At 48.2% G+C, this 21,827-nt stretch overlaps 2 protein-coding genes, 1 long non-coding RNA gene and 1 other non-coding gene across 29 annotated transcripts in view; 3 read left to right on the forward strand and 1 right to left on the reverse strand.

The window, feature by feature from the left end:
- Nucleotides 1–16,330, forward strand: part of UBAP2L (ubiquitin associated protein 2 like) — a 41,363-nt gene extending 25,033 nt beyond the window's left edge. For 9 of the 22 annotated variants that reach the window (XM_077900806.1, XM_077900804.1, XM_077900810.1 and 6 more), the window contains 16 exons: nt 549–826; nt 1,382–1,554; nt 2,509–2,698; nt 3,387–3,441; nt 3,933–4,107; nt 4,436–4,508; nt 5,315–5,510; nt 5,591–5,679; nt 6,701–6,754; nt 7,370–7,451; nt 8,166–8,383; nt 8,874–8,979; nt 13,471–13,538; nt 14,277–14,474; nt 14,869–14,919; nt 15,740–16,330. In XM_077900806.1, coding sequence (XP_077756932.1) covers nt 549–826; nt 1,382–1,554; nt 2,509–2,698; nt 3,387–3,441; nt 3,933–4,107; nt 4,436–4,508; nt 5,315–5,510; nt 5,591–5,679; nt 6,701–6,754; nt 7,370–7,451; nt 8,166–8,383; nt 8,874–8,979; nt 13,471–13,538; nt 14,277–14,474; nt 14,869–14,919; nt 15,740–15,835 — 2,102 coding nt within the window. In that variant the 3' untranslated portion in view covers nt 15,836–16,330. Of the gene's footprint in view, nt 1–548; nt 827–1,381; nt 1,555–2,508; nt 2,699–3,386; nt 3,442–3,932; nt 4,108–4,435; nt 4,509–5,314; nt 5,511–5,590; nt 5,680–6,700; nt 6,755–7,369; nt 7,452–8,165; nt 8,384–8,873; nt 8,980–10,339; nt 10,739–13,470; nt 13,539–14,276; nt 14,475–14,868; nt 14,920–15,739 lie in introns of those variants that run through there. The other 13 variants (XM_077900813.1, XM_077900816.1, XM_077900817.1 and 10 more) reach the window with 4 other exon arrangements.
- LOC144315778 (uncharacterized) lies at nt 487–17,565 on the reverse strand. 3 transcript variants are annotated; one of them, XR_013381559.1, is made up of 5 exons: nt 16,802–17,565; nt 16,326–16,698; nt 10,597–10,791; nt 3,966–5,532; nt 487–854 (listed from the first exon to the last, which is right to left on the reverse strand). It is a non-coding gene; the product is annotated as an uncharacterized LOC144315778 (long non-coding RNA). The 3 variants fall into 3 exon arrangements; XR_013381558.1 differs by having other exon boundaries at nt 16,326–16,565; nt 16,802–17,564; XR_013381557.1 differs by having other exon boundaries at nt 16,326–17,564.
- On the forward strand, nt 7,158–7,294 carry LOC144316611 (small nucleolar RNA SNORA58). The gene has a single exon (XR_013382553.1). It is a non-coding gene; the product is annotated as a small nucleolar RNA SNORA58 (small nucleolar RNA).
- Nucleotides 17,196–20,216, forward strand: HAX1 (HCLS1 associated protein X-1). 3 transcript variants are annotated; one of them, XM_077900829.1, is made up of 7 exons: nt 17,196–17,354; nt 17,820–18,118; nt 18,248–18,441; nt 19,314–19,365; nt 19,493–19,599; nt 19,725–19,815; nt 19,964–20,216. In XM_077900829.1, the coding sequence occupies exons 1-7, from the start codon at nt 17,302–17,304 to the stop codon at nt 20,047–20,049; spliced, it is 882 nt and encodes a 293-aa protein (XP_077756955.1). In that variant the 5' UTR covers nt 17,196–17,301; the 3' UTR covers nt 20,050–20,216. The 3 variants fall into 3 exon arrangements, with proteins under 3 accessions (XP_077756955.1, XP_077756956.1, XP_077756958.1); XM_077900830.1 differs by having other exon boundaries at nt 17,820–18,079; XM_077900832.1 differs by lacking the exon at nt 17,196–17,354 and adding an exon at nt 17,376–17,566.
- The last annotated feature ends 1,611 nt before the right edge of the window (nt 20,217–21,827 follow it).

Here is a 21,827-nt window from a genome sequence, read left to right on the forward strand (position 1 = left end):
TCAGGGGTGGGGTTGGGTGGAAAACGTGTCCTGAAGTTAGGGGAAGGGCTGCCAGCTGGCTAGTTTCCCGAACTGATTTTCCCCAGTCAGATAGGCTGAGTTTAGAAAGCTAGGGGGAATAGTAAAGAGTTGAGACTCAGTATGTCTTTATCAAAATTAGATACATACATAGTTGTAGTCTTCAGTTGCCCTGGGGTTTTTTTAGATTCTCCCTAGATTGGTTTTTAGTGTTTGAAAACAACATGTTACCTTTGAAAAGGTTCACGGACTTGACCATTTTAGAATTTTACACTCTAAATATGGGCATTTCCTGGGCTCCTTCTTACACAGGCAGGGTAATAGCACTGATTCCATTAACCTATACTTAGAACGGATATGATCCAGTGATTGTCACTTTTAGAAATGAGAGTAAATCCTAAAAGAGAACCTGTTTATATGGGGTACTGAATCTTTAAGGCCTTATTTTGTAGCTCTAGAGCAGGATAATAGCATTTTATTGAGGTTTATTAGCATCTCTGGCCTTACACATACTGGGTTTCTTCATGCAGATTTGAAGAACCCAAATGATTCAACAGTGCACAGCCCCTTTACCAAACGCCAGGCTTTCACCCCATCTTCAACCATGATGGAGGTGTTCCTTCAGGAGAAGCCATCCGCAGTGGCTACCTCCACAGCTGCACCTCCACCCCCCTCTTCTCCTCTGCCAAGCAAATCCACCTCGGCCCCACAGATGTCTCCCGGGTCTTCAGACAACCAGTCCTCCAGTCCACAGCCGGCTCAGCAAAAATTGAAACAGCAGAAGAAAAAGGCCTCCTTGACTTCAAAGGTATTTGAATTTTTGAGATGGGTGTCATCTGAGGGCAAAAGGGATGCGGGATTAGAGAATTGAGAGTCTAAGGGGATAGGCTGTGGATCCCTGGGTGACTCAGCGATTTAGCGCCTGCCTTCAGCCCAGGGAGTGATCCTGGAGTCCTGGGATCGAGTCCCATATCCGACTCCTGCATGGAGCCTGCTTTTCCCTCTGCCTGTGTTCTCTGCCTCTCTCTCTCTCTCTCTCTCTCTCTCTCATGAATAAATAAACATTAAAAAAAAAAGGGGAGGGGGGATCCCTGGGTGGCGCAGCGGTTTGGCGCCTGCCTTTGGCCCAGGGCGCGATCCTGGAGACCCGGGATTGAATCCCACGTCGGGCTCCCGGTTCATGGAGCCTGCTTCTCCCTCTGCCTGTGTCTCTGCCTCTCTCTCTCTCTGTGTGACTATCATAAATAAATTAATTAAAAAAAAAAAGGGGGGGGGGGGAGAGTCTGCATATTTGAAGGAGAAATTTTTTTTTTTATTAGTCCTATAGTAAGGTTGTAATAAAACCATTACTTTTACTTTACAGATTCCTGCTCTGGCTGTGGAAATGCCTGGCTCAGCAGATATCTCAGGGCTAAACCTGCAGTTTGGGGCATTGCAGTTTGGGTCAGAGCCTGTCCTTTCTGATTATGAGTCCACCCCCACCACGAGCGCCTCTTCAAGCCAGGCTCCAAGTAGCCTCTATACCAGCACGGCCAGGTAGAAGAAACATCAATTTTAAGAGTTTAGTTCTTGAGCTTCTACTACTTTTTCTGAGTCTCTTGCTGATTCCTATAACTCTGAAGAGGCCCAGCCTCTGACTGAGCGAAGGAAAAGTAGCCCGATTGTATTTTGTGAAGCATTTCGAAATAAACAGATGGAAATACACCGCTAGGGTACTTCTGGAGTGTCCATGCCCAGTTCTGAAGAGGCATGTGTAGCACCTTTAACGGGAGGACCTTGGCATCTGGCTAATGATGCTTTTGGCACATTTGGTCCTTTGGTGTGGGCTTTATGCCAATGAAGGGTGTGACTGGCCTACTAGGGAATATATAGTATTGATATAGCATATAAGTTAAAAGAAACCTTTCCTGCCTTCTCTGATAACTTTTAGGGGAGGGCCAACATAAGCAATAGAAAATCCTGGAGGAATTTCTGGGACTAGGCTGTTTTCCTCAGTACTTTGAATTTAAAAATACAGGTATTAAGCCCTAGCGAATCATAACTGCCATTAATGCATGTGAATATTTTAAAAGTTCTTCTCAGGGGAGTTCTACTTGATATCTAATAGGGGTATTGAGAGAGCCGGGGTCTCAGAATTCCTTAAAATGAATATGAGTAAAAGGTAACTTTTCCTGTGCTTAGGGTTCACATTAGGATATATCAAAGGAAAAAAAAAAAGGATATATCAAAGGAGTCAGAGTAGTCCTTTCTACTTTGGCCTCTTTTTCTTACGGGTGTAAGAATGTAGGTGAACTGTTTTAGGTTAGACCCCTGACTCTGTAGGATGTGGAATACCTATGGTTGTCAGGAGAAAATCGTTTATTTGTTGCTAGAAGTTTTCTTTCTGAATGTAATGGAATTACTATTATAGAAGATCTCCGCCATTTCCTTGTTACCAGTGGGTCTGTTCTGCTTCATTTCTCTGAGATTTTCCTTCTGCATTCCCCACAGTGAATCTTCATCCACAATCTCATCTAACCAGAGTCAGGAATCCGGTTATCAGAGCGGTCCAATTCAGTCGACAACCTATACCTCCCAAAATAATGCTCAGGGTCCTCTGTATGAACAGAGGTCCACACAGACTCGGCGATACCCCAGCTCGATCTCCTCATCACCCCAAAAGGACCTGACTCAGGCAAAGGTAGTGGGTTTACAAGTCCCTGGGTGCTAGTTAGGACAGTATTGGGCAAAGACTCTTCAGTGTCTCTCTCTTCTTGACAAATGGTGCTGGGATATCTCAGAAGTGCTGACTGAGAAGCTGAAACCACATTTCTGTGATTGGTGAAATTAAAAAGTTCTTTTCAGCAAACCTAGAGATTCAGAGCCAGAAAACCATTCTCTTTGCAGTAAAGATTCCTTCTCTATGGTAGAATCAGTGTCAAATAATTGTTTACTTTTTTGAGACGATCTGAGTGCTAGACCCCTGGGTGTCTATCAGTAGATACCTTGCTGACCCAGCAAGGGGACAGCATGTCCCAGGGTGCTGTGGAGGGACAGTCATGTGCAGCCAGAAACTGGCTGGTTTGGCTGAACTGACATACTTCCTGTCCTCCCCCAGGGCCCTGGACTTAGGCCTTCCCTGTGTCTCCTCTGGGTTTGTGACCTCTTGAGCAGTTTAGGGGTTGTCTTTGCTGCCATGGGTCACAAAGGATTGGTGTACCTTGTTTTCGTTCCCATTTTAAATTCTTGTAGTTTTGTTTGCTAGTCTTTGTTCTGTTAATTCTTTAGTTAGCTTGCAGATTTATTAATGGAAATTGAGCTGAGTCAGTGTTAACTTGACCTGTTTACTTGAGTTTGTCTCTTCCTTACTCCTCTGTTTTTTGTCCCAGAATGGCTTCAGCTCTGTGCAGGCCACGCAGTTACAGACCACGCAATCTGTTGAAGGTGAGTGTTCTCTAGACATTTGCCTCTACATTCTAGTATTTTTCCTCCTCTCTTAGTATTTTTGCTTTTCTTAGATTATAGTGAGAAGAGCCTGGCTTTTCTGGTTATACTTTTCATTTGGTTCTGCTTTGCTATTTAATAGCAAACAAACCTAAGTTTTTCTGTGTTTTAGAACAATGATAACACCCTTGGCTCCTTTGTTGGGTAAATGAGATCAGTGCTCTGAAATGCTTGGAATTTAGAAAAAAAAAAAAAAAAAGAAAGAAAGGAAAGAAAGAGAGAGAGAAAGAAAGAAAGGAAGAAAGGAAGAAAGAAAAGAAAGAAAAGAAAAAGGAGAGAGTCAACCTAAACACATACGGTCCATTATTAAATAACTCAACACTTTTAGCTTGGGGACAGCCTAGGACTCCCATGAACAGGAGTTATCTCTTCACTTCTCATAGACACTCCTCTTCCTCTGATGAGGTGAATTATTTATGCTTTATTTCTAGGTGCTACAGGCCCTGCAGTGAAATCTGACTCACCTTCTGCTCCTGGCATCCCCCCTCTCAGTGAAACCGTGTCTGCAGCTTCCTTACTGACAACAGCCGGTCAACATTCATCATCGTTGGGTGGCTTGAGCCACGGTGAGGAGAGTCCAAATACTACCACCACACAACACAGCAGGTGATTTGGGTTGCGGCTGGACGCTGGGGTTGGGAAGGGTGGTATTGGCTCCCTGCCTCGGTCCTGCCCTTGCTGCCTGGTGGGGGCCACATTAGTGAGGTGGACGACTTGAAAGCTGTGGGAAGCAGAAGCAGAGGAGGCCTGTCCTCCTTTCTCAGCAGCCACTCTCGTTCTGTCTGCTGCCCACCTTTGGCTGGCCACAGTGCTACCCACGATCTCAGGCTTCTTTGGTCCCATATTCTGCCTTATCTCCTCGTCTGTGTTCCTGACAGAAGCTCCCAGTCAAATAATCATAGCACTGTGGCTGATGGCAACCTCTTCTTTGCAGCACATTATCCACACAGCAGAATACCCTTTCGTCATCCACATCTTCGGGGCGCACTTCTACATCCACTCTTTTGGTAAGTGTGATGCTGCAAAAGAGAACATGTGGTTTTCTTGCACTTAGAACTCTCCAACTCTAAGACTTCTGAAGAAATGATTCTTGGAAATCTCTTCACGAGGTGGCAAAATGATCATTGATCTCAGGTTGCGGGAATGGAGTAAAAGGATGTTGGGAGGCAGGAGAATCAAGAAATACTAGAGAGCTGTGAGCCAGTTCTCCAAACCCTGGATGTGACTCTTGAGTCTTTATGTGACTTTTTCTTTGCTATTCTTCTCAACACTGAAGTGGGTAGGGCTTTGTGTGCTCTGGTAAATGCTGTAGGGACGCCCCTTTCTCACTGCTACAGCATTCTCATTCCTTGGTCTGAGTATGCTGAACATGGCTACTAAAAGTCATGTGTGAGTCTGAGCATCCTTTGAAAGTGCAGGCCAGATGAAAGCTTTTGACCAAATAATTAATTTCGCTATTGTGATTTGGAACAACCATTTGTGGAATTAGGCTGAGATGGTAAGGAAGACTCATTCTGGGCAAAGGTGTCTGGTTTGCCAGAAACCAAGGGGAAGATAGTGCTGAGGCTTCCTGAAAAGTCTTTTTCCTTAAATATAAATATTCTCCTTGATGAGTCTTGGGGAATGGGTAGCTGGAGGATAATTTGTAATTTCTTCTAATTCCTTTGGCAGAGGGCACCCTGTACTCTGCCTCAGCTTTTTAAATTGGAAAGCTGATACGCTCTCACCAACAGAAGGGAGTGTGCATCTCTTCTGACCTGTTTTGCTAATCACTGTTTCCTCCTCCTGTCTTCCACTGCTCCCCCTTTTTAAGCACACAAGCGTGGACAGTGAGGCGAACCTCCATTCTTCCTCCAGCACTTTTTCCACCACATCCAGCACGGTTTCTGCGCCTCCCCCAGTGGTCAGTGTCTCTTCCAGTCTCAACAGCGGCAGCAGCTTGGGCCTCAGCCTCAGCAGCAATTCCACTGTAACAGCCTCGACTCGGAGCTCAGTTGCTACAACTTCAGGTAGAAGGTGGATGGCATTCGTCTGGGACAGAGGAGAGAAGTAATTGTGTGACAGGATACAAATGTGGTTTCTCTTTTAGGAAAAGCTCCTCCCAACCTCCCTCCTGGGGTCCCGCCATTGTTGCCTAATCCGTACATTATGGCTCCTGGGCTGTTACATGCCTATCCGGTAAGTGAGACGATGCACCTTCTCCAGAAGGTGAAGGTGGGTGGCCACTCTAGAGAGGAAGGACTAAACAAAAGCCATTTCTTCTATTTGTATTTTCTGTGAGTGAAACACAGATTCTGGGCCTCTGAAGCCAAAGGCCAGATTGCCCACCTGGAATCCCTTTTTGTTTTCTCGGAGAATTATTTTCTCTGGTTGGATTGATTCCCTGTCTTGGAGGGTCTGTGCTGGCTTTGACTAGTCAGAGCAGAGTTCCCTGACCTGATATCTGGGACTATCTAAGAGGGGCCGATGGACAGTGGTAGCTGTTTGCCCTGGGGCATCTTCCGTCAAATCCGTGGATTCAGTGTCTATTAAGATGAAGCGTATTTATTTGAAATGTTTAAAAAGATATCTGTTCTTGCTCCTCAGTGTAGGTGAATGTCATACAGAGGAAACATCCATTTTACATGTTTTTTAACAATAAACATAACAACTTAGTAGCTATATGTTACAGAAAATGAGTAAAATGTGAATTCTTTCTGAAAGAGATAATTTTAAGTATTTATTCATTCATGAGAGACATATACAGAGAGGCAGAGACACAGAGGGAGAAGCAGGCTCCCCACAAGGAGCCTGATGTGGGACTTGATCCTGGATCCCAGGATAATGCCCTGAGCTGAAGGCAGACATTCCACCACTGAGCCACCCAGGCATCCCAGGGAAAGCCTTAGGACCTTTTCCCAAATCACTTAATCTCTTTGTATTTCACTTCTTTCCTCTTAAACGAAACTGAAAGAAGTAATCTATATCCTATTCTTCCTAAAAATGACTTAGCTCTGGGTGCCTGGGTGGCTCAGTGGTTGAGCCTGTGGGGAGCCTGCTTCTCCCTCTGCCTTTGTCTCTGCCTCTCTCTGTCTCTCTCATGACTAAATAAAATATTAAAAAAAAAAAAAAATGAATGGCTTAGCTTGTCTCTTAGCACTTGGTTTGCTCCTATGGTAACCAGTTCCTATTAATATTGTTACGTGTTTGTATTTTCTAGCCACAAGTATATGGTTATGATGACTTACAGATGCTTCAGACAAGGTTTCCCTTGGTGAGTATGTGATGTAGAGCTTAAGAAAAGAAAGTGATTTTCACCTTACTGTTGAGAGGATTATTGTAGGTGTTCAGTTGATAACTCACAGGCTTAGCTCTCCCCAGCCTGTACCCTCCATGTGCAAACTTTGGTTCAAGATCTCTTAGAATACAGGGACTTGGGAAGTGGTTTTAACAGAAGATAACTTTCCTTTTTTTAATTGGTTGTGACTTCCTCGAAGTAAACAAGTTTTAAGCTAAGGTATAGCTCAGAGTTCTCTGGAGCTCTCTGGATGCTTTTTATGTATCAGGCCCTTTGAATTACAGAAAGACTAGTTATTTTTCAGTAGTAGATTCTTAGGGATAGTACCTAAAGATTTGAGAATATTTTTGGTTCTGTTGGACTTGATGTATTTCCTGGTGAGCATACCCGTAGACCTCGTCTGACTGTGCTTGTGGCCAGGCGAGGGGGACAGTGTATGCAAGAGTAACTTGGAGTTTGTGCCAGGTCTAGCCAGCTAAATCAGTAGCTGGATAAATTGCAGCACTCCCAACATTCTGCCTCTTAACCCTGTGCTGTTACTCATGCTGGGGAGTGGCATTGAGTGTCTGCTCTTTGATTTCTCTCTTCTAGGATTACTACAGCATCCCATTTCCCACGCCCACCACTCCACTGACTGGGAGGGATGGTAGCCTGGCCAGCAACCCTTACTCTGGTATGGTTGGGATGGAGCCGAATGAAGGGAGAATGTGTTGGGATTGGTGAATAGCAAGAAAGGACCCATTTCTCACTTTAAGACCTTTGGCAGAAGGTATAGAGCAGATGTGATGAATCAGGGTGGGTAGATTTGCAATGCTGCTGAAGATTGAGATTTCCTTCTCTTCCTGCTTTGTCGCCTCCCTGAAGTTCCGAAGTAATACCTTGACTTAGTTTTCTCTGCCATTCTCCAGTTTTTTCCAGGAAGTACAGTGCTTGAACTGGCCTTCCTTTGCCCCTCTTTGCTCCTCTTCCCTGCTCACAGTGGTAGTCTCGTTGCCTTGCTAAGCCATGATCCTTTTTATGCCTGACAGGTTGTCCTCTTTGACCTTTTTCCCTGTTACTATTCTGAGTCCAGCAAAGAGTGTTCTTTGAGGGGAAGCAGGGGAAGGGTGGGAAGGGTGGGGGATGAAGGATAGGAATGGATAGGGAAATCATGCAGGAGCTTTGATCTGGGGGCCTGTCTCCCACAGGACGGTACAGGCATCCGACATTTGGCTCAACTTTGCACTGTGCTGTGTGCTCAGTGGTGCCACATGTTGCTGCAAGGAAACATAATTCAAAGAGTCTTGGATCAGGGTCTTCTGGAATCTTGTGAAGCCAAGAGAAGGAAATTTGCTTTAGGGTCAGGGGTGAAGGAAGTAGCAGGTACATTTAGCTTCTTCTGTCATAGGTGACCTCACAAAGTTTGGCCGTGGGGATGCCTCCTCCCCGGCCCCGGCCACAACCTTGGCCCAACCCCAACAGAACCAGACGCAGACTCACCACACCACACAGCAGACATTCCTGAACCCGGCGCTGCCTCCTGGCTACAGTTATACCAGCCTGCCATACTACACAGGGGTTCCGGGCCTCCCCAGCACCTTCCAGTATGGGCCTGCTGTGTTCCCTGTGAGTACCTGGCCTTGGCCTTTCCTTGTGGCCATGAAGAGTCCCAGCTTCCCAGACACTGTCCTAGCTGCCTTCAAGGCTATATGACTTTTTAATAATGGATGAGGAGAAATAGAAATAGTTCCCCCTTTGGCCTGTTTCTGGCCTGGGGACGGGAGGGGGGCTGGAATTGGTGGTATTGGGATAGAGGTTACCTGTTCTCCGTTCTCTAAAGAGGGGATGTGACACCATACAGATGTGTCCCCTGGACTGCCCTTCTTCCCTGCTGCCACTCGCCCCTTTCTCTTCCTTCAGGCAACCATTTTGTGACTTCACTGGTAGATTTTATAAAGCTCCATAGGGAGCTCTATAAAGCTTATTTCACTAAGCAGACTGATCAGCCTGCCTCAGGATGGTAGCTGTCTGAATGCCTGATTCCTGGAGTAGGACAGGTCGGGGGAAAGGCTCACTGTCACCGTGTCACCTCACTCCTGGCCCTTTTGCTCTCTAGGTGGCTCCTACCTCTTCCAAGCAGCATGGTGTGAATGTCAGCGTGAATGCATCGGCCACCCCTTTCCAACAGCCAAGTGGATATGGGTCTCATGGATACAACACTGGTAAGCTTACCTTGACCTGGGCTGTCCATAATGGTTATAGGATGTGACTGAAGGAGTTTTAGGGAGGAAGATGTGCTGCTTGAGAAAACAGGGTTGGTGAAGTGTGCCACTAGCAGCTCCATGTAAGATTTTTCATGTTTGGCTGATATGGGTGTCTATCTGAGCAGCACCAGCGGAGATGCTTAACGTTAAAACACATGTCCAGCACTCATGATGGGAATGCCCTGGGGCATGTGTTGGCTGTTAGAATATGTTGGCTGACCTAAACGTTGGGCGGGAAGCAGAGCCAAGGGCCCCAGTATTTCATGGAGATGTCAGTGGAGGTACGTGTTAGGATGTCTGGTAGTGGTAGTACAGAAGCAGAGGTGCTTCCTGAATAGCAGAGTTGGGTGGGTTTGGCATACACTCCTTTTCTCATGCAACCCCTTTCCGTTCCCTATTTGGGAGATCTAGGATGTGGAGAGAAAAGCATGGGTTGTGAATGCTCAACACAGGGAGAGCTGGACCTTAGAATCCCTTGTTTGTATGGTTGGTTTCTTGGCAAGGTCTGTTTGCACATTTGATGGCAGGAGGAGAATGTAGAAATCCTCTCAATGGGCACTGACCGGAAAGATACCCAGTCTGTCCCCTGCTCCTATACCTGACACCTGCACTCCGCTTCTGGAGGACAGGGACTAAGGAGTCGTTTTTGAATAAAACCGTGCCATCTACTTTTGTCCATGATTTGTAGACAAATATGGGGAAGAGGTTGTTGGAGTTGCAGAGAGTTGGGGTTGGGGGTTTTTCAAAATTCTAAGCTCACTTACGTGTTCATGGTGATTTGGATGGAGCTGCATCTGTGTTCTTACCCCTGTGTGGGCTCCAGGTGGGTCAGTTGCCCAAGGTTTTCCCTAATTGGGGAACTGAGCTGAGCACGGAGGGCAGTAGGCCTGGGAACTAACCGCGAGGTGGAGCTGTGAGCTGTGTCGGAGCACTCTGGGTGAGTCTGGATTTAACCTGGAGAAATCCTGGCCTGCCTCACTCCTTGGAGCTGCTTCTCTCACTGAGCAAGATGCACCCTAATCCTTGGTGGGGAGGATTATAAGCTCTCTGGACTTGGAATGGCCCCATTCTCAGAACATTAGATTTAAGGTTTAGTTGGACCAGATTCAAGAATTTTAAGAGGTAGGTGATTGATAACATAAGAGAGTGGCAAACCTCATTCTGGAAATCTTAGTTTCTTATCTCCCTTAAGATTTCAGAAATCTACTGTAACAGTTTTTTGAGCACCCCCAGTTCCCAACCCCACAGAGGGCTCTTGTCATCCCATTCCGCATCAACCTCTAAATTCATTTATTTTTATGTATTTGATTCCTTTTAGGAAGAAAATATCCACCCCCTTACAAGCATTTCTGGACGGCAGAGAGCTAATTTGGCCCAAGGCTGGGGGCTATGTTTTGTGTGTGTGTATAAATTTGCACTGAAGTCTTGTTTCAGAAACCAGACCACTGAGGAGAGCCTGCTGAGCTGAGGCCATGGCCTGCGTGGCTTGGGGAAATGAGTTGGTGGATACCTTCTGGGCTTTGAACTTGCCCTTCCCCCATTTCCCTCTCCCCCATGTGTCTGACCCTGTCTTACCCATTTCGAGTTCAAGCGGTGCAGCACCTCCGAAGCATCAATGCACACACCTGCTGTTGCTTTTGATTCTGGAAGGCATGTAGTTTCAACTTGTAACAAAATATTTGTAGTCTTCAATAAACTGTGGTATTTCTTTAGCTAACTCTGGCGTTCTTTCCGTGCATGTCTTTCTGGACACTAGGAGCCAATGTTGTGCTGTGGATGAAAGGGGGGGGCGGGGGGGGCTTTTCAATCAAATCCCAGCATAGCCAAAGAACTATTAACTTCTCGTCATGGTGATTTTATGAAGGGGGGCGAGGGGCAGCAGCCTCAGTTTCCAACCCTTTGATTGATCAGTAAAGAAAGCTATTTGTAGAAAATCCCTGATTCTCCCTGCTTATTACAGCTCTTCACTTTTCCACTCAGCTCTTTCCCTGGTCTCTGACGTGAGCAGAGGGAAAGGACAGAAACCGCTTGGAGTGTCCTGTCATGGTGAAAGGCAGAAGAGGTGGTTTTCAGAGCTGGTTTAGGGAAGTGGCTTCCAAGGGCCTTGGCCAGGTGGCTGGTTGAGATCTGATGAAGTCTTTAGTGACCAGCTAGTTGATGACTCAGGCTGTGTACACTGTGCTAGCCTGCAACATCGTTCTTATTCTTTATCCCTTGGTAGGCTTTTCAGGGATTGTGGAGTACTCGTGGTTTTGCACTTGTGGGTGTAGCTAAGGATGCGTGGGAGACGTTTGCTTAGACGACTCCTTGACTATGGAAATTCTTATCCTCACTCAGTCTAATTACTAGTACACCTCACCCCTTTGTTGACAGTTACCTTGTAGGCTGAGAACACCACCCTTTGTTCATTGGAAACCCAGATACCCCATTCCCCTAGAGGCTGCCATGCTGGGAGACGTTAGTTCTCGTTTCTCCTCCACTGTCCACATCATGTCAGTGTGGTCTTCACTGCTTGGGAGTGGGGGATAGATGAGATGTTGACTGTTGGAAGGAAAGCTCTAGTCTGATGAGCTTTCTCATAACTGGTGAAGGGTAAGTGGGGAAGCTGACAGCTGTTCCATTAGTGCTCACACTCAGGCTGTTAGGGCTGCTACACTGTCGTCTCATCCTGCATCTCTAGTCCCTTTAACCACCCAGACTACAGCCTCAGGCCTAGAAGCTGGATGTTAACTAGTCCAGACTCTGGAAAGAATGAAACCGGGGTGGGGGGCACTCCAGAACTAAACTCCTCCCTGCTACCCAGCTCTAGAAACCAGTAGGCCTTTTCTCCCATCCAGTGTGGTGGGGTGACCCTGGGTGTCTGCAGGGTGTTTGAACTTTTGTGTCTTTGATTTCCTTCAAAAACGTTATTTGTATCCTGTCTGTACTGCCTCACTCTCAGCCCTTCCACACAGACCTTCCCAGTGGCCTAGTCTTTTCCATAAATGAACTGTTCTTAATGCCTATCACCCATTAAGAGGGAAGGGGAAGATCTACCCCATCGGTCCCTGGGTCGACCCCTTTTATTTCAGGGCCTTTGAAGTGATGGGGCCGTATTTCTCAGGCTGTTTCCATAGTTCTGTTCTTTTTCTTGGCTCCTCCACCAAACCATCTAGACTTGTGCTATGAAAGAAAGATCCTGCAGCGGCTATCCAAAGGGGGCTTAACTTTTTGAAGGCTGCCTTTGTCCTAGGCATTGGGGGGATTGGGGTTCTGGAGTTTGAAGGGGGAACTGCTATTGAGTTATGGGGGAATTTGTGATTTGGTCAGTTTATAGACAGTGCTTCTAAAATACTCTTCCATCAAAGTGCCCCTCCCAGCCGGAGAGAAGGATCAAGGACACAGGCTGAAATGCAGTTTTTCTGGTTTCATTTTATCTCCTGTGATGAGACTGAATGTTTCCTTAAAAGTGTGCTTTAAATTCCAAATTAAATGGAGTTATTTTTCCTCAAATCTTGGCATAAAATCTCTCTAGTAAGATGCTGGATTATTTTATCTGATGACTTTTTCCTGTCTCCCTGACCCATGGCCCCATACCTGAGAGTAGTTATATGTATTTCAGTTTAGGGAGTAGAAATTAAAATGAGGAATGGTACTGCTTTAGTTTCCTTTAGGTGGTGGTAGTGGTAGGAGGGAGTTCACCAGGAAATGTGCAGGTTGGTGGGAGTATGGATCAGAGCCCGTGTCTAATGGAGAAGCTCAAGTTGTAAACAACGAGGATGTCAGGTTTTGTGTTCCACATAGACTGTAGGAGATAGCCTACCCCCACTGCCTTCCTAACCCCCTCCCTTCCCCATGCTTAGGCTTAAATTAGTTAGCTGGAAGTGCACCTTTGCATCAGCTCGTTAAGTCAGAAGTACATAGCCGAGAAGAGCCAAGACTGGAGCAGCCGGGCCAGGGAAGCTGAGACTCCCAAGAACAGACCACGCTCTTGGGGCTGGACTGGATTGCTCCTTGAGCACTTTTCTTATGCTGTGAAAGCACAGATCCTGAGCCCAAAGGTCTCTTCTGAACAGGAAGAGCCCAGATTACCTATCTTAGGAGCAGGACTGGGTGGAGTCTGGGTGGGTTGATTTGAAATGGACATTAAAATTTTATTACATTTCTTTTCAGCTTTGGCACAAAAGTGTTTTGAAAACTATATGCTAGTGAGATTTGGCTATATCCACTTGCCCCACAAAAAGTAGCTCAGCTCACTTTCTCACATACATTCTCAGTACATAACCTGGAAAGGACAAGAGATTTGGGTCATGAGCTCTCATCTCTCTCGGTGCTGACCTGAGCTGGAAAAACAGACCAGAGTCCCCTTGCAGTGTGGTAACTAGAAAGGCCGCACACGCCATCTCCTTGTCTAGAGAGGGGCCAGCAGCGAGCCCAGCTAATCCTCCTGTCTGTTTCCTCCTCCCCCAGGTGTATCAGTCACCTCCAGTAACACGGGCGTGCCAGATATCTCGGGTTCTGTGTACTCCAAAACCCAGGTAGGTGCCTAGAAGTGGAAAGAGATGGGCATAGAGGAGGTGGTGTTGCAGTGACAGAAGTCCAGTGAACAAGCACGACCCCAAGAGGTGTAGGAAACCTGTCCTCGAAGATGAGTGGTCTCTAGATTTCAGTTTCTCAAAGAACTTTAAATTTAGCTCTCTGAGAAAGGCAAGAGAAGTGTGCCAGGAAGGTAAGGCGTGGCAGGTGGCTGTGATGTGTCTTGAGACTTACTGTGGCAACTGTCCTTTCTTTCCATACCACCAGCCTTTTTGCAACTTTCCAAGAGAATGGAATGAAGGGAAACTAGTTCCGTTCTTTGTAAAAACAAAAGGTGGGAACGGAAGAGTGCATCTGAACTATTAAGCCTGATACATGCAGTGTTCGGAGTTATGGTGGAGCACTTGGTGACCGAGACCTTTGCCACCAGGATGCCCGAGCTGCACGGTGGGGGTGGTTTGTGATGGTAGAGTCCCAGAGCACGCTCACAGCTGTCCTCTCCTGCTGTGCTGACAGCTGGGAGTCAGCACCCCTGGGTTATGTGTGAGCAAAGATCAGAATGAGTGAGTACTTCTCTCAGGATCCCACAGCCCTTGGAGAACAGAGCAGACCCGCTCACGTGCCTTTAGTGCTGCTGTTCTGCTGCATACTGCTCTTGGGGGGTGGGGGACTTGGGCTCTGAAACTCCAGGGCTTGGTTTGCTGACCCCTTTTACTGTCTCTCCCCATCCCTCTGGATAGCAGTCCTTTGAGAAACAAGGTTTTCATTCCGGTACTCCTGCTGCCTCCTTCAACTTGCCTTCAGCCCTAGGAAGTGGGGGGCCCATCAATCCGGCCACAGCTGCTGCCTACCCACCTGCCCCCTTTATGCACATTCTGACCCCCCATCAGCAGCCGCACTCCCAGATCCTCCACCATCACCTGCAGCAGGATGGCCAGGTAATAGCCCTCCCCCTCTCCTCTCCCTTCCTCTTCCTTCCTGTCCCCTACAACTGCCTCCCTTTCCTTCTCTTACCCTTCCTCACAACCACCTTCACCTACCCCTCCCAGCGCCAGCCATGGGCACACAGCACATACACACACAAGTGCACATAACACCAGCTGCCGGCAGAGGAGATGTCAGAGAAGGGGCCAGGCTGAAATTTCCTTTGGGGCCTTTCTCTTCTGCCTCCTATAACACAGCTGCCTCATCCCATCAGACCTGGGTCACGCCTCCCCTCCAACCTCTCCCAGCCTCCCCCATTCCCTGACATTGTAGCTTTCCCTTCTAATGGTGGAGTTCTATTGTCAAAGTTTGTCCCTTTATTTTCCATATATCCTGGTTCTGCCTCAGCTACCATATTTGCAGATGATTCTCTGTTGCCAGCGCCAGCAGGAGGAGCAGGTAATGAAACTGAATGATGATGTGCTTGAACCCACTCCTTTCCAGCCCCCATTTCACCTCCACAGCGTCAGGGAACTTGGAAAGGCTGCACGGTCACAGATCAGGACACACAAACACAGACACCTCGCTGAGCTCTCTGGCCTCCCATTCCTCTCTTGTCCTCCCTCCCCAGCGCCCTCTTTCTTTCTGCCCTTCCCTGACTCTGGAAGCACTTGGTTACTGGAATGGAAAGGATTCTTGGGGCAGCCTCTGGAGCCTGGGGCCTCAGACTGTCTCTCCTACCTCACCTGCAGTGGGCTCTCAGCTGTGCTCTGTGGTAGGGGTGGGGAGCTTGGGGTGGTACAAGTGACCTCTCCTCCATCACAGGTGGCTGAGGAGCTGGGATAAGACAGCTTTCCAAATTGAGGTATTCATGGGATTGATGAAAATGAAATCTCCGTGTGATCACTCCTCTCCAAGAGGCTGTGATTCTCTCTAGAGAGAGAGAGCCTTTTCTCAGAGCAGTGTAGGTGGGAGTGGAGGGAGAAAGTGGAATTGAAAGTGGGGAGAACTCATTCACTGTCTTGTCTCCAAAAGGTATTCTGCCGTCTTTATGTTGTTCCCCTGTTCAAAGCTTGAAAATGCTCTCTTCCATGTCACAGGTCCTCTAGCACCTATAGAAACCAAATTTTCTGTGGTGGGGAAGTAAACTTCAGAGTCATTTCTAAGCAAGGGGAGTGGGAGAGCAAGACAGTTTCCAGAGCTCTACCTGCAGATGTCACAGATTTGTCCCACTAACCAGACACCTTTTTCCTCCTCCTCATCATCCCATTCCCTGCAGACGGGCAGCGGGCAACGTAGCCAGACCAGCTCCATCCCGCAGAAGCCCCAGACCAACAAGTCTGCCTACAACAGCTACAGCTGGGGGGCTAACTGAGGCCTGACCCCCCTCCTGCCCGGCAACCACGGAAACGGCATCAGAGAGAGAGGAAGGGGGGGTTCCGCTGCCCCTACCTCCAGTGTCCCACCCTATGCCTCAGCTTCATGTCTGTCCCGTCCCCATACCACCCCTACTCTGTTGTATGTATTATAGGATTTGTATTTTCTCCTTTTTTTTCCCCCTTTCCTCTCCTCCTCCCCCCTTGCATTCAAGATTATGAAACTTTGCTGTGGGCCCCGCCTTCCTTCTCCTCCTGTTCACCCTGGTGGTGTATAGGTGAGGTGGGGCAGGGGGACCCCCAAATATATATCAGCCCAACAGCCCTACGTCTCCTCCTTTATTATTAGGAAACAAAACAACAACAAAATGGCGTCATGAATATGAACAGCATTGTCAGATGAATTAGTTGAAGTGTTTTTTTTTTTGTACTGTGTCCTCGAATTTAATGGATTAATGTGTCTTGTATATATAAAAAGAAAACCTCTACCTTCAGCCTCTGCCCGTTCTTGCTCATTCTAAGACAGTCTGGTCAGCCAGCTCGGTGAATGAATATTCCGTTCCAGCTGGGCCCCTGGCAGGCTCTGGAGGCCCCAGAATAAAGAGAGCTTCTGCCTTCACCTGCCCTGCTGGGATTCCCTCTCCTCCTTCCCCAGGGGCTTCACAGCCTAGAAGGAGCTGCTGCAAATTTTCATTTCCTCCAGAAGCTGCTTCCTCTGCAGATTTCAGGCTGTGACAGGAATGGACAGCAGACACAGGGTAGAAAGCTGGAGAGTGGGTTTGGGGAGCGGTCGTGTACTGTAGATGGTCCAGGACAATGGTGGGGGGGCATGCAGTTCCTGCTTCTTGAGTGCTGCCGGCCCCTTGAAAAGGAGGGGTCAGGAGATCAGGGCCGGGGTGCAGGGAGGGTGGGGGCGCAGGAAAGGAAAGGCTTGAAAGTCAGGGGGCAGGCAGAGGGTTACTTACAGCTCCAAACTCCTCCCCCGGCAAAGCTTACGGGATTTCCCCGGCTCTCTTGCCAAGCCTGTGCCTGCAGGCTGCAGAGCCTGCCTAGGGCAGCTAGTATCGGTCACGGTCACCGCATGCCCGTTGGCCGGGGAGCGCCAAGTCCGAGCATCCCCAACCGACCCGTGGATTCAAACGCCGAGCCTGGAGCACCTGCCGCACCGGCTCGCTGGGCGGAGGCTGCCCCCTGGCGGCGGCGGCCGGTCCCGGGCAGGAAGGCGGCTTAGGGTTCCGGGCCCTCGCCCGCTCCCTTCGCGGGCAGGGGGTGCGGCTCGGGAGCGGGCGGCGCCCCGCGCCGCCTGCGCCGAGCAGACGGTCGTGTTACGACAGCGTGCCGCGCCGCCTGCCTGCTTTCCGGCAGGCGGCCCGACGCTGCTCTCAACTTCCGGCGGCGGAGTGCAGCTGCGGCCAGGTGCGAATGGGCCTCGGTGGGGTCTGCAGGTTCGAGTCCCAAAACGGGGATGAGCTTCTTTGATCTCTTTCGGGGCTTTTTCGGCCTTTCTGGACCTCGGAGGTTAGAGTGGGTCGGGGTCGGACGAGGGTGGGGTCTCCTGAGGGGAGCTTGATCTCTGACACCCAGTTCTTGGGAAGCCGTCCTCTTCGTTACTCCTTCACCAGCTGCGGAGAGGACAGAAGTCAGCACACTGCGCACTCGCCCCGCGGCGGTCACCTGGGCGGCCGCTGAGAGGAGGACTAACCGCAGTTTAAGCCTTTCTCCAGTCTGGGGTGATGCAACAGGGGCCTGGGCGGGAGAAACAGTGGGGGCCGGGCGGGGGTGGGGCGCGGGGGGCGGGGGCACGGCCTGCCCGCGAGGTGAGGACCGACCCTGACACAGACGGAACCCCGACGGCGCCCCGCCAGCCTCACTCCCGCACCTCAGTGCGCAGACCTCTGCCCTTGGCTCCTCGGCCACCCAGAGCTGATTGTGCGGCCGAAGGTGTGGCTGAGATTCTGGTGCTCAATCTACCTTCACTCCCAGCCACAGAGATCCCTTTTTTGGAGGGATGACTCGAGATGAAGATGAGGACGATGAGGAAGAGGAGGAAGAAGCAGCCCCGTGGAGCCATGGGAGCTCGAGGTCTGAGGGTCCCCAGACCCCGGAGGAATTTGGCTTTGGCTTCACCTTCACTCCAGGAGGGATGCGTTTCCATGATAACTTCGGCTTTGATGACCTGATTCGTGATTTTAATAACATCTTCAGCGAGATGGAGGCCTGGACCTTGCCTTCCTGGCCTTCTGGTGTGTGGCTGCCCCTGGAGCACCTCTGGTTTCTCCTGGGTTAGTGGGTGAAGCCAGGAGCCTGAAGAGAGTAGTGGGGGTGGGAAGTGTGAGAAGAATGATAATATCAAGGCTGTGAGGAGCCCAGGTCCTCTCCCCGCCCAGCATCCATCTGCCCCCTTTTCCCAGAACTTCCAGGTCCTGGTCCTGAATCAGAGACACCTGGTGAGAGACGACGGGAGGGACAGACACTTCGGGACTCAATGCTTAAGTATCCAGATAGTCACCAGCCCAGGATCTTTGGGGGGGTCTTGGAGAGTGATACAAGAAGTGAATCCTCCAAACCAGCACCAGACTGGGGCTCCCAGAGACCTTTTGGTCTGGTGAGTGCTTCTGGGCCCCAAGTGAGAGCCTGCAGGAGGTAACTAATAAAGCACAGACTGGAGCTTGTCAGAATCTAGCAAAGTTGGGTTGGGATCCTAGGTTCTCCACTGTCTAGTGTATTTATCTGTTTTCTCTATTAAGCTCCTTGTAGGATTGGGCGGAGGGGGCGCATGAGGGTGGGAGTTCAGCTTTTTTCTCTATTTTTTTTTATGACTTTTTAAAAAAAGGTTTATTTTATTTATTTATTCCTGAGAGAGAGATAGAGGCAGAGACACAGGCAGACGGAGAAGAAGGCTCCATGCAGGGAGCCCGATGCGGGACTTCATCCTGGATCTCCAGGATCACGCCCCGGGCTGAAGGCGGCGCTAAACCGCTGAGCCACCCGGGCTGCCATATAACTTTTTTTAAAGATTTTATTCATTTATTCATGAGAGACAGAGAGAGAGAAGCAGAGACACAGGCAGAGGGAGAAGCAGGCTCCATGCAGGGACGTGATCCCAGAGTCCTGAGATCCAGCCCCACATTGGGCTCCCTGCTCTGTGGGGAGTCTGTTTCTCCCTTTCCCTCAGCCCCTCCTGTACTCCCTGTCTCTCTCAAATGCGTAAAACCTTAAAAAAAAATCACCAGTCTGTATGATTCTGGGACAAGACGGATTGTTGGATAGGATAGAGTGTCAGTTGAGGAGAGCCTTTTGGTGGAAAGATAGATTGAACGGGTAGGACAGAGAAAGGGGTGAGTAAATAAAGCTATCCTGAGTGGAATCCTCTGTCCCAGGGGAAAAGTAGTTACGGAACTTAGGAATATTTTGGATTCTGTGACCTCTCAAGTTTCAGATTGAAAGGTATCATTTCACCTATTTTGCCTTCTACAGTTTGATGATATGTGGCCTGTGACCCCCCGTTCTAGAGCCAGAGAAGACAATGGTGAGTCTGGAGGGAGGGGACTTTTAACGTACCCTTTGTTCTCTCTCCCTTACATTTCTTCTTGTCACACTTGGCCCCTTCTTTTCCTTTGGACTTTTGATTTCGTGTTTCCTCTCTGCCCTTCTAGATCTTGATTCGCAGGTTTCCCAGGAAGGCCTCGGCCCAGTTCTGCAGCCCCAGCCCAAATCCTATTTCAAGAGTGTCACGGTGACTAAGATCACTAAGCCAGATGGGGTGAGTTGGAAGAGGAGTAAAGGGAAATGTGGCCAGAGGATGCCATGGAAGAGCAATCTATATAAAGAAACCAGTGAGCTCACTTCTATTGATCTTAGAGATATGGTTGGGGTCTCTCCTTGTAGACAGTAGAGGAGCGCCGGACTGTGGTGGATAGTGAGGGCCGGACAGAGACCACAGTAACCCATCAAGAAGCAGATGGCAGTCCTAGAGATGGTAAGTAAAGTTTGTGAATCAAAAAGGTCCATCTCTTATTTCCTTGGGCAAAAAACACACATACTTTTTCAGCCTTTGATATTCTTCTCCTTGTCCACTGCCCATTCTTTTTCATTTAGTGTGTCTGTATGTATCACTTTCTCCTTAGATCCAGAATCACCAACACCTCCAGCCCTGGATGATGCCTATTCCATCCTGGATTTATTTCTAGGACGTTGGTTCCGGTCCCGGTAGCCTTGTTAACCCTCAGAGGCCTTCAGATCCTTTCCACCCTTCGCTCACTGTCAGTGGGCTTAGCTTCTCCTGCCACCTCAGGGTCTTGGGTGTATGGAACAGTGAGTTGGGGGTATGTCAGTATGTGACTCACCTAAACTGACCAATAAAACCTTTATTTATGCTAACTCCTTGGTCTTAGTTTTGTCTAGGCTGTTCTACCCCCCCCCCTTTTTTTTAAAGGCCTCCCAAGCTCTCTCCAGTCGGCGGGACCCGCCTGCTGTGCGGGGTGAGTGGAGGCTCTTCTACTTTGTAGTACCATCCAGGGCTTCCCAGATTATTTTGGCCCACAGTATTCTTACTTCTTAATTTTTTGTTCTGCTTCCCAACCCTGATTTGATAATCAGGTTAATTTGGTCAGGATAATTTGGTCAGGTACTGGTAGAAAATGAGTATTCTTATGGAGGAGATACCTAGAGACAATTCCAGGAAAATTTACACAGGGATGCATTAGAGTCTAACAAGCGGAAGTGTGTGTGGAAATGTAGGGACACCTGCTTCCCCAGGTGTGGGATCACTATGATCGGACATTTCACGAGGTAATTTGATGAAATACATTGGCAAATATTTTTTCCTTTAGTGGGTATGTATTCCCCCCCCGCCCCGCCCCATGTATGTTGGAGAAAATATAACTAGGACAAACGTTGCTAGATTTTTTTTTTCTCATTAAGGAAATTCTTAAGAGCACCTAGGTGGCTCAGTCGGTTGAGCATCCAACTCTTGGTTTCAGCTCAGGTCATGATCTCAGTCATGAGACTGAGCCCTGCATCAGGCTCCATGCTGAGCTCGAGTCTGCTTGTCCATCTCCTTCCCACTCTTTTTTTTTCCTTCCCACTCTTTCCCCACTCTACCCCCCTGCTCAGTCTCTCTCTCTCTTTCTCAAATAATAAACCTTTAAACAAAAACAAAACTTTAGCACTGTGGTTTATAGTGGCAGATCTTAAACATTTGTTTACCTCTGTTTTCTTGAAATTTCACTAAAATGACAATAAAGGGATTTTTCTAAGGAAGCAAATCATAAGAACAAAGAGATATAATCATGAAATTTTGTCTTTTCTCTTTATTATATCTTTATGTGAACAGAAGTTGATTTATTACCCAAGAAGTTGTTTATATTTCTCTTTATAGTTAGTGCTCTTTATATCTTAGGAATATCCCCAACCCAAGGTTAAAAAAATATTTCTTTATCCTCTACAAGTTTTATTAGTTCTGCTTTTTATATTTAGGTTTTTATTTATTTATTATTTTAAAAAGATTTTATGTATTTATTCATGAAAGACAGGCTCCCTGTGGGGAGCCCAATGCAGGATTTGATGCCAGGACTCTGGGATCATGCCCTGAGCTGGAGGCAGATGCTCAACCACTGAGCCACCCAGGTATCCCTATATTTAAGTTTTTAAATCCATCAAGAATTTATCTTCCTATGGGGTATGAACCACAGAACCAGGATGCCTCGGCAGCTCAGCAATTGAGTGTCTGCCTTTGGCTCAGGGCATGATCCCAGGGTCCTGGGATTGAGTCCCATATTGAGCTCCCTGCATGGAGCCTGCTTCTCCCTCTGCCTATGTCTCTGCCTGTTTCTCTCTGTGTCTCATGAATAAATAAATGGAATCTAAAAAAAAAAAAAGAAACATGGGACCAACTTCATTTTATTCTATTTGGAAAAATACATATGCATATGTATGTACAGATATGAATATATTTTGTACACACACAAATACACATGGTTCCCTGTGCTG

Source organism: Canis aureus, chromosome 6 (genome assembly GCF_053574225.1).
Source record: "Canis aureus isolate CA01 chromosome 6, VMU_Caureus_v.1.0, whole genome shotgun sequence".
Classification (NCBI taxonomy): Eukaryota; Metazoa; Chordata; class Mammalia; order Carnivora; family Canidae; genus Canis; species Canis aureus.